Genomic DNA, 15,546 nt, shown 5'->3' on the forward strand with positions numbered 1-15,546 from the left:
CTCACATCCAAGTGCTCACAGAGACCAGTCATTGTTAGCCCAGGTTGGAAAAGGATTCGCTTTAATTAAAATAAACTTTGACATGTAAAGTGAAGCCATACGGATCCTTAGGTTTTATTCTCTCCCCCCTTCCTGCCGCGCGTAATGAGTACCTTTTAATCTCTATCAAAATGTTACATACAGGTTCAATCTAATCGTTTTACAGACTCCTCCCTATCTGTGTTTACTTTGCACTTCCACTGAAGAGAATCTTCATTTTGATATTATTACTTACAGTAATCAGCCGCTGTTTATTATTCAATTGTTTCCTCACTTGTAGTCTTAAACTTTCCTAATCGGGGAGGCTACAAATGCATCAGTCCACCCACGCCGTGCCAGTCTGCTGTGCTCTGCCCGAACCTGCTGCAGCAGGAAAACAGCGCTCTTAGCCAACGATCACGTACCGGTAAGTATTAATCTGGACATTTGTGTTTATTTTACTTTTATTCACGACATTTAAAAAATTTATTAAATCATTTATGAAGTGAGATCACTTATCAGAATTCTTTTTGTATTTTTTTTTATCCTAATTAATTTTTATTTTCTTTAGTCTTGAATATACACTCGATAAACTACTGATGGCGAGAAAATGCAGGCTGACTTACACAGCAACACTGATGCTGCTTTTAATAACCTGGAAGGAGAGCACGTATTGCAATGGGCTTACAGGTTGGTCCCAGACGTTTTTCATGTACTTAGACTTTGCTTGATAGAAATGACACAAACGGAAGCTTCTCCTTTAATATGAAATGTTTTTAAATATGGCCCTCTGCCACTGGAGTTCTGAGGAAAGAGCCTATCCTGCAATATGATGCAGAAGGAGATTTATTTTTACATTTGGCAGCAGTTTGTTGAGATATTCCACTGGATACTGTTGATATAAAAGAAGCTTCTTTTTTTTTTCCATAAACACAAACTCTACAAATATTTGTTTCCTTTACAGTGAGTCCTCCGAAGAACCTTGTAATAACAGACCCGGGGCATCTTGGACAACTGGAGATTACATGGAATCCCCCAGACAGCTTGCCTAACGTGACAGAGTGCTCAGTACGATATCAGCTGGAGTACAACACCTACCGGGAGAGCTGGGCTGTAAGTGCTTAGTCTTTTTATCAGATCTTACACTGAAGCGCATAACCTGCCTGAACTCCTCCCAGAATGATTTTCTCAAGAACATGACCTGCTCTGGTAATGGGCCAATTAATAGCCGTAATTACAAGCAATAAAATGTTTACTTGAAATGATATCTTAAGTGACTTTACAGTATAAAAGCACCTCAGCAGGACTGTAACTCTGCAGAGATCACAAACATACAGCCTCTTAAAGCTGCTTCATCATGATGGGATTCGTGTCTCTGTAATTTTAAACCCAAATTTGTGGGGATTTTCTAATTGCACTTCCACGTATTTATGCCCAAGCATCTATGTCTAAACAAGATAAAAACAGAACATATTCTTGATACTTTTTCCAATTAATGTGGGTGAGGCAATGCTGTTAGTTATGTCTCAGTAACAATTAGTATGACGCACTGATCATTATCTTACAATGAGTGAAAGAACGAGCTTATCTGCGCCTATGATAACTGTGCCTGATAATGAGACGTGTCTAGACAACTATGCAAAGCTCTTTTATATCCTTTAAACGGCTCAAGTAAAATATGAAACAGCAGATATAATGTGACTTACTAAAAATTGATGCATAAGTTGTGTTTTTGTTGTTGTTGTTGTTTTGTTTTTTGTTTTTACACAAGCCTCAGTAATACGGTAAAAGTTTTGTGGGAGAAAACTGTCTACACATCTTTGTTAAATGAAATAAGAAAAAACTCAGTAGATCAGGAAACTTTGGCATGTAGTAACTCATTTGTGCTTTTGCAGAGCATCAGGACAAGTAAAAGGACCTACACCGCTCAGTTTGACCTGATGAAAGATGTTAGAGTGAGAATCTACACCTTGCTGAGTGGGACCTGCACCAACGATACTATGATCAAGAGCACAGACTACACTGAAGTCATCCAGAAATCTCCCAGCACAGGTCAGCCTTCCAAGGCTTATAAGATTTGTGATTACAGAAAAGGAGTATTAGTAAGATCATAGCTAATTTGATTCTTTTCTTTTTTCATGTTTAGGTGTTTTGGGTACTGAAGTCCTGGATTTTAAATGTGTATTCCACAACATGGAGTACACAGAGTGCCAGTGGAGAAGAAGTGAAAAGATACCAGACAACTCCCTGCAAAAGCTATATTTCTGGTATGTCTGCCATGTCAGAGCTTTGTTGGGTCGTGTTGTGGTCCATAACAAAATATTCCACTATCATTTGGAACGGCTAATGACATAATCAGCTTGTTTAATTTTTCCTGAGACAAATCTGTCCACTTTCTCTAATATTTGATGAGATTTCTATTCACCAGTTAACAAGATATGAAAAAGGGCAGTACATCAAAAAAAATGGTGTAATAACTAAAGTGATTGTAAAACCTGCTTCTTTTCATAATGTGTGCTGTTTTCATCACTGTTTAATTGTTAATGAGGCTTACGTTCATAAAAGAACACCACAAAACAAAGAACAGCTCCAGTTAATTTCCTCCGGAGAATAAAAGGAGAAAACAATCCAGTTGTCTTCTTCCACTGATGAGCGGAAGAAAACTGGGCAACACTTTTATGTGCATAGTGTTGAATGAGAATAAATCTTGTTAAGGCACATACCCACGCAATTATCTGGAAACTGCAGCGGAACATTTAAGATCACTTCACGCTGAAATGCATCTTTTACTTTTCTTAGTGGGAAGGATTTCCTCAGTACTGAGTTACTCATGTCTTTTGCTGATTAAGATTTGATGTTGTCACATTATGTAAAGCAGGATGTGGATACAGAAGCTTATCTGATCTGTTTGTTCTGCAGGCACAAAGAACTTGGACAGGCTGAGGAATGCCCAAAGTACAAGACATCAGGCGGTGTCACGATAGGGTGCACATTTGCAGATGCACCGCTTCCTGTATTCACTGATATCAACTTCTGTTTAAATGGAAGCTCTCCTGAGGGGCCACTAAAACCAACGTTTGCCTCCCTGCAAATCCAGAACCATGGTAAATACATTTCCTGCTCCAGTTTTGACTCACCGCTTGCTCAACTTTGATTTGACCGAGATCCGCAACATCTGTAATACCTCCTTGCATGCTATCACAATTGCTGATTTTGTTTTCTTGTGTTCTTGATGCATTTATGCAGTGAAGTGTGCAGCCACAAAAAAACTGCATCTGCAAACAGGTCCTGACAAGTTTGAACTACACTGGGAACATCCAGATGGAAAGGTTCCTGGCCACTGTCTAGAATATGAGGTGGAACACACTCAAGAAGGACCTGATGGAAAAAAACCATCGGTATGGTTTATACAACATGTGCTTTGTTATTAATATTATTTTTAACTCTAAGGCAAATCTGTATCACAAGAGCATTTTCCCTTCCACCTTGCTGTGCAAAGAGTCTTTAGATTTGGTTTGAGTGGGTTTGTGGGGATGTAAAAGTGGGGAACGCATTGCATAAAAACAAGTAAACACAGGATTTGAGATTGTAAACATTCAGGGAAGAGCTTTATGTCTCAAACTGCAAAAAATCCACCTTAAAAATTCACGTTCTCACTTTGTCTTTATTTCTAGAAATGCTCCAATCATTTCTGTGCAAAAGCTTAATTGCATTAATATTTATTTAGATTTGAGTCTTCTTTAACTGAAAAAATGAATCAAGTCATAAGTCATTCATGGTGTTTGCCACTGCTATCAGCTGTCTGTAGCTATTAGCACATTCCTGATGTTTTGAATGACTTGACAGGTCATGGTACTTCATTCCCACTCACCTGAATCTAATTGGTGTCACACTTGACTTTAACACAATAATAGAGCAAAACCACTAAAATACCTCAAGATCACTGGTATTAACACAGCAACCTAGACAAAACATAAAGGTGGGAGAACATTTTATTTCTGACATTTTTCCTTTGTTGTACATCCAGACATTCCACTTTACACCTGTATAAAAAAAAAAATTAACTAACTTGTTTGTTTTAGCTGTGCACGCTTTATTAAACATGCAAACTTTTTCATTCATCAAATATCTTTTTATTGAAAGGAATGCCTTAACATTACTTCAGGCACTGTGGCTTTGGGCAGCTAATAACAAAGCTGCTAACAATTTGACTTTGTGGTTTTATATACCTTTAAAAAGTGGAAACTATTAGAGTCTGTGGTTTTGCTTTGCTATGCAATTATTTTTTTTAATCCCACAGTAAAAGGTCAAGAAAAAAATGATGGATGTGTTTTAAAGTAAATAGAACAATAAAAAAATAAGTAAAAACTCAAATTTTAAAACAAATCCTCATGACCATCACTGAGTGGAGATTAATGAGGTTACAAAGGGAATTTAAGTGTACCATGAAGTACAAAATAAAATAGGGTTACGAGTCTTTGAGACGCAGCTGAAAGCTGTCTGCTTGACAAAGCAGTGTAGCCTTAATTGGTCAGATGCCCAGTGCTTAAGCTTGGGTATGAGCCCAGAACTCTGCATTAAAGACCCAGTACTTACAAGAAGTGTAAATCTGGTTTTCCAGATCAAAAACAGCTGCTTAACACTGTTAGACAGCAAAGTGGTGAGTGAGTTAAACTGTCATAAAACCGAAATGAAGATGACGAAACTCATCAAAACTTAAGTACTTTTTGGGTCTGTTAACTCTGTTGTTGTAGTAATTATTTACTTTATCTTTTTCATTGACAGACAAAATCTCTGCCAGGAGGGCGGACAAGCCTGAGTTTGTCCATCGACATCAACAAGACCCACTGCTTCAGGGTTCGGTCTAAGGTGCATAAGTACTGTGCGAGCACGAGCTACTGGAGTGACTGGAGCCATCCAGTATGCCAACCAGGTAAGAATGTTTCGCACAAAAACGTCTTATTTTTTGGCTCTCTGGAGTACTGGATGTTTTCAGGTTTTCATTTAAAAACCATATAATTTCTTCTTTTGACACAAAAAAGCCATTCTTTTTTTGATGAGTTTGTAACTGATATTGGGAAGTGGCACTCTTGGTTTCCTAGGGCAGTAGGAATATTTATCAAAATACAATCAACTAATCAAAATACAAAAAGCCCCCCCCCCCATTAAACATAACAAAAGCCAAAAGCTTGGAACTGCCTGTTTTGGAAAAAATAAAGACATTTATACTAAAAAACAAAAGATTAGGCGCCAGTTTGGCTCGGTGCTTTGAGCAGTCGGCCACATGCCACACGGCTGACAGCGGCCAGTCCGGGTTCGGGTCAGACCCACGGCCCTTTGCAGCGTGTCTTTCCCCTTCTCTCTCTGCCCCTCCTTTCCTGTCCTTTCTTCACCGAGTCTTTGAAATACAACTGAAAAAGGCCAATATTTTGCTGTTTACTAGCAAAATATTGCAAAGGGAATATCAGAAACAGCTAAGCTCTCTCTTGACTTTTGTGAAATATTAATCAAAGCTGCTTTTAACTAGAAGAGGGACCGTATATAAAAATAGCAAATAAAGTACAGTATGTAAAATCATGGATTTCTACTGAATCTAGAAGGTTAAGGTCTGTACTTTGCATAAGGTGGCACATATGTTAATTTTGAGTGCTATATTTAGAATAAAACACGATGTGATATACTTTCATCTATGATAGAAGACAGTTTTCTTATCTTGTCTCTGTTATAAACTTCGGTACCCAAAGCACTTTCTTGCTACAAGCCCCTAAACAAACGTTTACACTCCAACAACTGCACCAGGGGCGTTTTGGGGTCCAGTGTCTTGCCCAGGAAGACTTTAACATGCAAACTAGGAGAGCCCGTCATTGAACCACTAACCTACTAAAAAGAAGACGACACACTCTACTTCCTGAGCCACAGCTACTACATGATGTTGGATAACACAAAGTGATTAGTTGACCGATTCAGCATTAAGGCTTTAAATTCCTGAGTGTTACTTTTCATCTCATATTCCTAAGCGATCTGTTCAAAGTGTGTTTCCTGTAAGTAAAGGATTTACAAACTAAGCTGTAAAGCATTTCTTTTGTTAGCAACAAGTCCTGCTAAACCCTCATAGTAGTCTCGTTGATTTCAAGCTGGAAGATCCTGACGCCACCAAGAAATAGTAAGTTTTAAGATTATCTCATTCAAGCATGCAGTACGCTTCAATTTATGTCAATACAACCAATGTAGCGAAATATGCATAACAATGTTCTGATTTCTTCTTTTTCTTGCTTTTTGTAGCCACCGATGTTGCCACGATTGGAAAGTCCCCTGAAGGAAAAGCTGAAGGATCATTTTCATCCAGGCTCGGCACAATATTTTATAACATGTTGGACAAATTAATGTTGCAAAAGTATTAATCCAATGTCCAAAATCCAAAACACAAAAAAAGAACATCTCCAGTCTAATCCAATGAAAGACGGAATATTAGAATTTATGTATATTGTTGTGTTAATTTTCTGTGTAATTCTTTTTTCTTTCTGTTGTGAATGTAATGATTGATATCTCAACATAGCAACAGGTTGTAAATAAAATGCATCTTGTAAGATGTAACATTTTTCTACATCTGAAAGGCACTTTAAGGCCAGAACGGTGGTGTACAATGTGGAGGATCAGTTGTGTCCCAAACTTTTTATTGTGGCCTCTATAAAGTAAATAGTCGCTGAACCATGCCATAAAACGGACCTTCCCTTGTCCTGTTTTAAATCATTTCAACTGCTACTTAGAAACATTTGTTCAGACTATGATTGTAAGCATTAGTATGCAGGATACGATTGTATTTTTGGCCTATGAAGTTTCACAGAATAAAATTTTTTATTGGTGTGCTCGTGTGAGTCTTTCATTGAGATCCAGTTGGTTGGTTTAGACCAGGGGTGGGCAACTCCAGGCCTCGAGGGTCCTGCAGGTTTTAGATATCACCCTGGGTCAACACACCTGAGTCAAATGATGAGTTCATTACCAGGCAAGACATGTTGAGGACATCATTTAACCATTTAATAAGGCCTGGAGTTGGTTTAGACAAAGACATCAGACTTTCTAGTATAGTGCTATTACTACTACTCTCATTGTACTACTACTACAACAACTTCTGATAATTATGCTTTTCAACAGAAAAGTCCATTTATTTCCCGCTAATCCAGTCACGGGTAGGCAGGAGGTGGGGCTAAAGCCTATCCCAACTCTCATAGTCCACCAGTCCATTACAGCAAGCAACAAGAAATTTAAAATTTGGACAATGCATGGAGAACGTGTTCTGTCTGCAAACCGTGCAAATACAGATCTTATATATTGGACAGTTTGTTTGTGCTGATTCGTAGTTATACAGATTTCAGTTGACCTCACTTTATAGCGTTTTGTTGATGTGTTTCATCGAAGATGAGCAGCTGTTCTCCAACCTGATTTTACTTTTGTGTGCTTATTATAGAGCAGAAAGACGTGACACCTGAACCAGATGCCATATGGGATGCCATACCTGTCTACATTTACATCGCTGTTGCCATTATTGCACTGCTAGTGCTGTCTCTGTGTGCGTGGGCAATGTTCAAACTGTAAGTATATTCACACCCATTACAAAATGTGCCAACATGCAGATAAAAAGCAAACAGAGCACTAAGCTGTCCTTTGGATCTCAGGAAGAAACCAGTGCAAGAGAAAAAAGTGGAGTCTCTGCTTACATCCCTGTTTGCCAGGCGTCCCCTTCTTGGTCCCACACAAGCCTAAAAAGGCAAGAAAAGCTGTACCTTCCTCCGACGCAAAGAGGACCTCATATAAATATTTTACTGTTGCACTCCTCCTCAGTCATTGTTTAGGTTCTGTAGTTTCAAAAGGCACAATGAAGCACTCAAAGATGGCATAGCATGCAGACAGTGAGATTGTAATCACATGTTTCAGAAGATATTACATTTAGACTGAAGGTCATAGTTTGTCTGTGTTTGTATTATATCATATAACTACATATTATTCCAATATACTATATTTTTTGTATTTTTGTGTATACCTTTCTATATAAATGTTTGAACTGGCCTGTTAACTGGACTGCTTCACTGTACCAGAAAGTATCCTATCGTTGTTTACTTTTTAGCTATGACATTTGCCTATTTGTTAAGGGAGGAGAACTTACTTTGGGATTACGTTTTTTAAATATGTTTTTTTACTACTTATGATTTCTTATCTGGTTCATTTCGCATGGATTTGTATTGATGTTGTGGAGAAATAACGTTTTTAGTGAAATCTGTTTGTTGTTTACCTCATGCCTCAATTCTTGCCAGTCAGCTCACACAATAAAGACTGTTTTTGTTTTTGTGTAAAGTGTAAAATATGTGTTTCATAAATGTTAAATGGATTTCAACAAAGTTATTACTAAATACTTGGAGTCAAGGAACTTTGCTGACACCTATGGATGAATTAAATGGAGAAATTGAACCAGTTAGTTGTTTCAAATGCCACATGTCTTTGCCAGTTTTAATCCCCCCCCGTTTTTGGAGGCTTGAACTTTATCCAAACTAACCTGCCAAACAATGTTACATCTATTTCTGTGCAACCCTTGCCAAACACCATTTATTGTATTAAATCATAGAGTTGATCCAATTTTTATGACATTGAAAGTGCTTTTTGGCTGCCATCCATTTAGTCCAAATAAATAATGAATGTTTAAAATTTTAAATTAATGGATCACATATATCTTTTTGATTTCTGATCCTGTTGGGGTTGGTGGGTTTTAGAAAGCAATAGAACATATACTATAAAATTAGGCTATCAAGTTGGTGTTGAGTGTTATTCTTACCAGCTTTTATATGTTAAAGCATATTTTATGGAATAATAGTGCTTGTAATGAATGTATTTTATGCTCTTATTTGGGTTTGATGTATTTCATTATGTGCTTAATTCTAATTAAAATAAAGAATAATGTTCAAGGTCTCTTCTTTACATCTTCGCATTAAAAAAATATAAACTAAAAAAAGAGAAAAGGGATTTTCTGTTTTAACAGAATGTAAGTTTGTAGGAAGCAAACACATACTCCATTTTTTTTTTTCCATTGGCAAAGATTACTGGGGCGCACTGGAGAACGCTTTGTTCACTCCAGATCGCAAATAAGTGTGAGACGTGGTTTTGCAGAGAAGCTACATAGTTTATTAATGAATACTGAGTGAGTATAGTAACGCAGCCAACGAGTTATGAGTTATTCAGGACAAGGGTGAGGCTTCAGCTGAAACTGATAACATCAGCTCAACTTTCTGAACCTCATTCAACTTATCATGGGCCTCCCAGCAATGCCAAAGAACAAACAAGCATTCAGGTAGAACAATAAAATACTGTATGAACATTAATACAGTATACAGATAACCTTGTCTTTCCATCATCTGTGTCATCATGCATTCTTGGATATTCATTCATTCATTCATTTTTTAACTGCTTATCATGGGGGATAGATGGTGGTGGTGGTAATCCAACAGAAATAATGATAATAATCAATGTCGCATGTTTTGTACATGCTTGTGCAGTGTACTCTGTAAGCCAACCTCAGCAAAGTCAACAACATACCACTCTTGTAATATAAATTATGAATATCTTAATTTTTTCATCATGTATCCATCACAGTTGTATCTGGAAAACAAAATAGGATTTGGGCAATAGGATGTAAGGTGGGTAAAATCTCCTGAGGGACCTGACGGAAAAGAATCATCGGAATGGTTTATACAACACATACCTTGTTATTTTTGTTTTAAACACTAAGGCAAATCTGTACCAGAAGAGCATTTTCCCCCAGCAAGCTTGCTGTGCAAAGAGTCTTTAGATTTGGTTTGAGTGGGTTTGTGTGGATGTAACAGTGGGAAAAGCACTGTAGAAAAATAAATAACCACACACTTCTAACTTTACCTCTATTTCTAGAAATGCTCTAATCATTTCTGTGCAAAAGGTATTTATTTGGATTTGATTGTTTTTTAACTTGAAATATTAATTTCAAGTCATAACTCATTCACTGTGCTTGTCAGTACTGTCATCTGTCTGTAGCTATTAGGACATTCCTGATGTTCTGAATGACTTGGCTGGTCGTGGTACTTCATTCCCACTCAGCTGAATCTGATTGATGTGTTAAAGTCAAGCAGGACACCAAATAGAGCAAAACCGCTAAAATACCTCAAGATCATTGACGTGGCAACCTACACAAAACATAAAGGCGGGGGAATATTTTATTTCTGACATTTTACTTCCAGATGCTCCTCGTTACAGCTGTATAAAAAAATAAACTAACTTGTTTGTTTTAGCTGTGCATGCACATAAAGTGCGTATACATAAAGCATATGTTTATGCATGAGGACTGCCCAGCCTGCTCAGACTGCCTATACTCCCCCAGCTCCCACATTGTGTTTTGATCTTTTGTTTGTTTTCATTTTCCTGTTTGTTCATGCTCCAATCTGATTTAATTTTATTTTTTTACCCATCCAAACAAAAAAAGGGCCTGGAGCCTATCCCAGCTGGGAAAGGGACTGGTCTACTGGAAGCTTTTGTTTAGTTAACAGAAATTATGATAGTGATCATGATGACTGAAAATTATTGCTGCAAGTTTTATAAACCACTTCTGCAGTGTAGTTGTTAAGTGAACCTCAGCAAACTCCACTTTTGTAATATGAAAGTGCTGATGTGATTTTATCATCATATAATTATATGGCCCTTTCAAGAACAAAAGTCAGAAAGTGTTTCATAATCAAAACTAAACCAAAATCTTGGGAGGGCAGAATCTCAAAAGCTTAATCTCCTTTTTCTTTAACCTGGACCAAGATACAACCACCAAGTACTGAGCAGATGATTTCAGAGACGTAGTGATTACGAATTGATATAGTACTTTACTAATATAGGGAAACAGCTGACCTTGAATAGCCCTAAAATGATCAACGAAATCTTGAATTGAACACTGAACCTTATGGAGAGGCAGTGTCAGTTCAATTCATATTGTGGTAAATCACAACATGAGTCACCTCAAGGCGCTTTACACTGTAAACAAACCCTACAATAATACAAGAAATTCCCGACAGTCTATGACTCACTATGAGCAAGGACTTCGTGACAGTGAGAAGGAAGAAACCTGTTATGTGGGACCTTTCAGAAGACTGGGTGAGAAGCATTTGCAAGTGATCTGGGGATGATTTGCTCAGACAACAGAATAAAAAAATTAAAATAATGATGGTGGGATGAAGTGTAAGCATGTATTATGTTATGACCCAAGATCATGTGGGTTGTGTGTGCGCGTGTTTATGTGGCATGGAAGATTGGATAATGGATTGATCAATCAGTACTTAACCACCAAATGAGAGCCACCTGGCCCCTCTCTCATGGCCTCCACCACCCAACAGCCTGTGCTCGGGATTGTTATGCTGTGTGTCTCTGACACAAATTGGTATGTTATTAAGTATAAAATCATATGTAAACATTACTGTGTTAGGGTTGGTGTTAGTGTTAACCCTACAAACATAATGCATAAAAAAAAGCATACCTAAACTGTGAACACTGGGGATAGAGACACTGGATCTGGGAGAGCCGGAGCATCCTGGCAATGAACAGGTGTAATTAGGGAAGTGGATACAGCTGGGAACACAACAGGGATAAATCAGGAATAACACTTAACAGAATGCAATGAGATGAAGTACTCTCACAATAAAACAATGGGTGACAGAACACTGAAACCATAAATAAGACAAGACTGACTAAACACAGACTTGACAGGAGAGGATGAAACACTGGGGGGGAACTAAACTCTAAAGTAATTTGGAACATGGATGAGTACACAAAATAATACAGACATTACACAACCCAAATATCTCACATTAAATAAACAAAAAACTGGAAAGCCCGTAAAACTCAAGACTGGGTCAGCTGACCCGGGACCACGACAGCCTTCAGATGAACCATCGATCCAGGTGACAGACGTTACTATAAACAAGCGACTCAGGCGCATTTACAGTGTCCCAATCTTTAAAAATCCTCAGTCAAAAGAAAGGAATTAGCTTCTCACTCTAAATGAGCAAATCAAAATAGTCTTCCATCACTTCTGGACACTAGTGTGACTCACTGAGTTGAGCAACTCATATTCTAAAGGTCCACTGCAGAGGCCAAGTTTGAATCAGGCATTTCCTCTCTTTCCCCTGATCTTTCAGTCTGAATTTAATCTGGATCTTTTTATGGTTAAAGTTCTTGCCCTTTATTATTCACAAATGTAACCATTGTCAGCAGGTACTTCGTGCATCACAGTAGACCTAATATTTCCTTCCCTTCTAGTCTCATTGACACAGCAACCTTGGACCCAGAGTAAGCATTTCTAAGAGCTTATCAAAAACAGGAGCGTTGGAATATACTGAATATAATGGGGAGGCATTTGTAGCAAAGCACAACATTAGCACAAGGTGTATGTGACAAATATGAAATCAGCGATAAGAAGTTTGGATTGACTGCCAAAAGGTTAACAGTACAAGAGTACATAACCCAGAATAAATATCAAAATATTGAAAAGCCCAAATAAATGCACTGAACATCAACCTGAGAATGGAAAAAGGTCTAAATAGGTGAGGAACAAGCACAGGAGCAAAGCACAAAAGACTTTTTATGCTGTCAGATTCCTCCCAGCAAACAGAGACCAGATATATTCAGCATCAGCTTTCAGCAGAAGCAGAAGTGTTACCAAAAAGAACCAAAATGTTACCAGTGATACATTTCAGCAATACAGGCATTCCCAGTGTTGCCTAAACCTTTATATTAATGAGACAAGGCTTTTGGTGCTTTTGCAAACTCACATTTACACAGACTAAATGTGACTTTGCTAATCTGTCAAATGCTGCCTGCACTCTCTTCAGGGGGTCTGACCATGTGCCCATGTTCACCACCATGCCATCCTAATAAAATGCAGCCCACACACCACTTTGTTCTCGGGCTGCATTACACTGTCTAACCAGCATGATGCTGTAAGAATATATGTTTTGACAGGGTTACAAAAACACAGATGCTGCTCTTCTTCTTGAAAGGGCAACCTGCCAAGAGCAAAACCACAATTTTTACCATCCCTATTTAGTCAACACAATCTTCCTTCCTTGGTAGGGGAAAAGAACCTGGTTTTGTTAATATTTTTTGCCTTAGATGCCCTGTACTGATTTTACTAAGTGAACACATGTTTAAATTCTAAAAATACAAGGGAAGGCCCAATTAGAGGAAGTACCCACAGCAATACTAATTTAAACATATATGCTACCTGCTTCAAGTAAGACCATATTCTTACACATTTGTGTGAGTTTGCATGTCTAAAAAGAACAAGTTGTTTACATTTTTCCCATCTAAATCCCCCAGTGTTTTATTTAGCATTTCTATAAGTTTATTCTCACCTTCCTCCAATGTTTCCTTACGTGGAATTACACACATGATAAGGTTTAGGCAATCTACCATGGGAGCTTTTAGAAGACTTCCATTTATCTGGTATTTTGACCGTGTCTCGGTCACTCAGAGCAGATGAATTGGCTCATGGCCTTGACTCCAGATGTTGCAATGATAGAACACAGCTGGATATCTATTTGACTGGTGCATCAGTGTTAACAAATAAGAGCACAACACAATTTATAATGAGAAAGAGGACTCATACGGTCAGTAATTGGATGTTCAAACTGCTTGAGGGAGGTACTAGATAGATATGAGTAGCAGTTATATTGTTATTGAGGTTTGTTATAATCTGGGCAACTTGGCCAATCTTTACGTGTGCAGAGAAATCTGCGTTTTAAGGAGAAGCACAGATTTCAGAAGACATTTTTTTTATAAAACTGCAATAAAGAAGCAATTCTGTAGAAAATAACCTCGTCTAACTTCCTACCTAAGATGCAAGCAATACTAAGCCATCTGTGTCTTCCTATATCAGACCAAGACGCAGACAGATCAGCTGGAACTGACAATGGAAACGTTTTTTGGACATACACCAGTCTCACCAGCCACAAAACACATAAACTTTTATGCATAGGCACATGTTTGCAGACCCATTCCTCTGACTTGTACACAGCTTTCAGGTTTGAAAGTATGGGATGCTCCTGAATCCTGTAAAAATTGTGCTGGAACTTTCTCCTCAGTATCAAGTACCACAAATATGACAAATATGAGAATGAAGCATAACTCAAACTGATCTAAGATGTTTCTACTGGTTCAGCCAAATTAGCAAAATGCACATCTTTCCCTTTTCTTTTTGCAATTGATTTTTTTTTTCCCACTTACCTTTCTTATGGCAATAATTATAGATATCTGGATCATTACCTTCATAAGATTTCTGATCTGGTGACTAAGATTCTAATTTCAGTGCCATGTCTTTGTATTTCTCACTAAAGACGTCATCAGTGAGAACAGCATCCTCAATGGGACATGTGCTCATTAATACAGTGAGATACAATAACAAAGAAAATCAAGATAAATGAATTGTTTAAAAGTTATGAATTAATTTGCATTTTCAGTAAGAAAATAAGTATTTGATCTCCTATCAATCAGCAAGATTGTTGGCTCCCAGGTGTACTTTATACAGGTAATGAGCTGACATTGAGCCTTCTCAACTTGTTACCTGTATAAAAGACAGCTGTGCATAGAAGCAATAAATCCATCTAGATTCCAAACTCTACACCAGGGGTCCCCAACTACAGGCCTCGAGGGCCAGTGTCCTGCAGGTTTTAGATCTCACCCTGGATCCACACACCTGAATCAAATGATTAGTTCATTGCCAAGCCTCTGGAGAACTGCAAGACATGTTAAGGAGGTAATTTAGCCATTTGAATCAGCTGTGTTGGATCAAGGACACATCTAAAAACTGCAGGACACCAGCCCTTGAGGCCTGGAGTTGGGGACCCCTGCGCTACACCATGGTCAAGACCAAAGAGTTGTCCAAGGATGTCAGGGACAAGACTGTGGACCTACACGAGGCTGGAATGGGCTACAGGACCATTGCCAAGCAGCTGGGTGAGAAAGTGACAACAGTTGGTGCAATAATTCACAAAAGAACCATAAAATAACTGCCAATCTCTCTCCTTCTGGAGCTCCACGCAAGATCTCACCTTGTGGTGTTTCAGTGATAATTACAATGCTGAGGAACCAGCCCAGAACTACTCAGGAGGAACTTGTCAATGTTCTCAAGGCAGCTGGGACCATAGTCATCAAGAAAACAGTTAGTAACACACTACCCCGTGAAATCCTGCAGTGCCTGCAAGGTCACTCTGCTCACGAACGCACATGTACAGGCCCGTTTGAAGTTTGCCACTGAACATCTCAATGATTCAGAGGTAGACAGGCTGAAAGTGTTGTCAGACAAGATCAAAATTGAGCTATTTAGCATCAACTCAACTTGCCGTGTTTGGAGTAGGAGGAATGCTGCCTGTGACTCCAAGACCACCGTCAACATGGAGGTGGAGACATTATGCTTTGGGGGTGTTTTTCTGCCAAGAAGACAGGACAACTGCACCACATCAAAAGGAGGATGGA

At 38.3% G+C, this 15,546-nt stretch overlaps 1 protein-coding gene across 3 annotated transcripts; it reads left to right on the top strand.

The window, feature by feature from the left end:
- Positions 1 to 221: 221 nt before the first annotated feature.
- il13ra2 (interleukin 13 receptor, alpha 2) lies at positions 222 to 8,976 on the top strand. Of its 3 annotated transcripts, none has more exons than XM_085470064.1 (10): positions 222 to 445; positions 590 to 708; positions 983 to 1,131; positions 1,914 to 2,070; positions 2,165 to 2,285; positions 2,938 to 3,122; positions 3,265 to 3,416; positions 4,804 to 4,951; positions 6,108 to 6,181; positions 6,301 to 7,608. In XM_085470064.1, exons 2-9 carry the CDS (start codon positions 618 to 620, stop codon positions 6,131 to 6,133), a joined length of 1,029 nt encoding a protein of 342 aa, XP_085326190.1. In that variant the 5' UTR covers positions 222 to 445; positions 590 to 617; the 3' UTR covers positions 6,134 to 6,181; positions 6,301 to 7,608. The 3 variants fall into 3 exon arrangements, with proteins under 3 accessions (XP_085326190.1, XP_085326188.1, XP_085326187.1); XM_085470062.1 differs by lacking the exon at positions 6,108 to 6,181 and adding an exon at positions 7,692 to 8,976 and having other exon boundaries at positions 229 to 439; positions 7,484 to 7,607; XM_085470061.1 differs by lacking the exon at positions 6,108 to 6,181 and adding an exon at positions 7,692 to 8,976 and having other exon boundaries at positions 232 to 445; positions 7,484 to 7,607.
- The last annotated feature ends 6,570 nt before the right edge of the window (positions 8,977 to 15,546 follow it).

This window comes from Copadichromis virginalis, linkage group LG10 (genome assembly GCF_057382275.1).
Source record: "Copadichromis virginalis isolate Kocher_CV1m ecotype Utaka linkage group LG10, C_Virginalis_male_GT1.1, whole genome shotgun sequence".
Taxonomy (NCBI): domain Eukaryota; kingdom Metazoa; phylum Chordata; class Actinopteri; order Cichliformes; family Cichlidae; genus Copadichromis; species Copadichromis virginalis.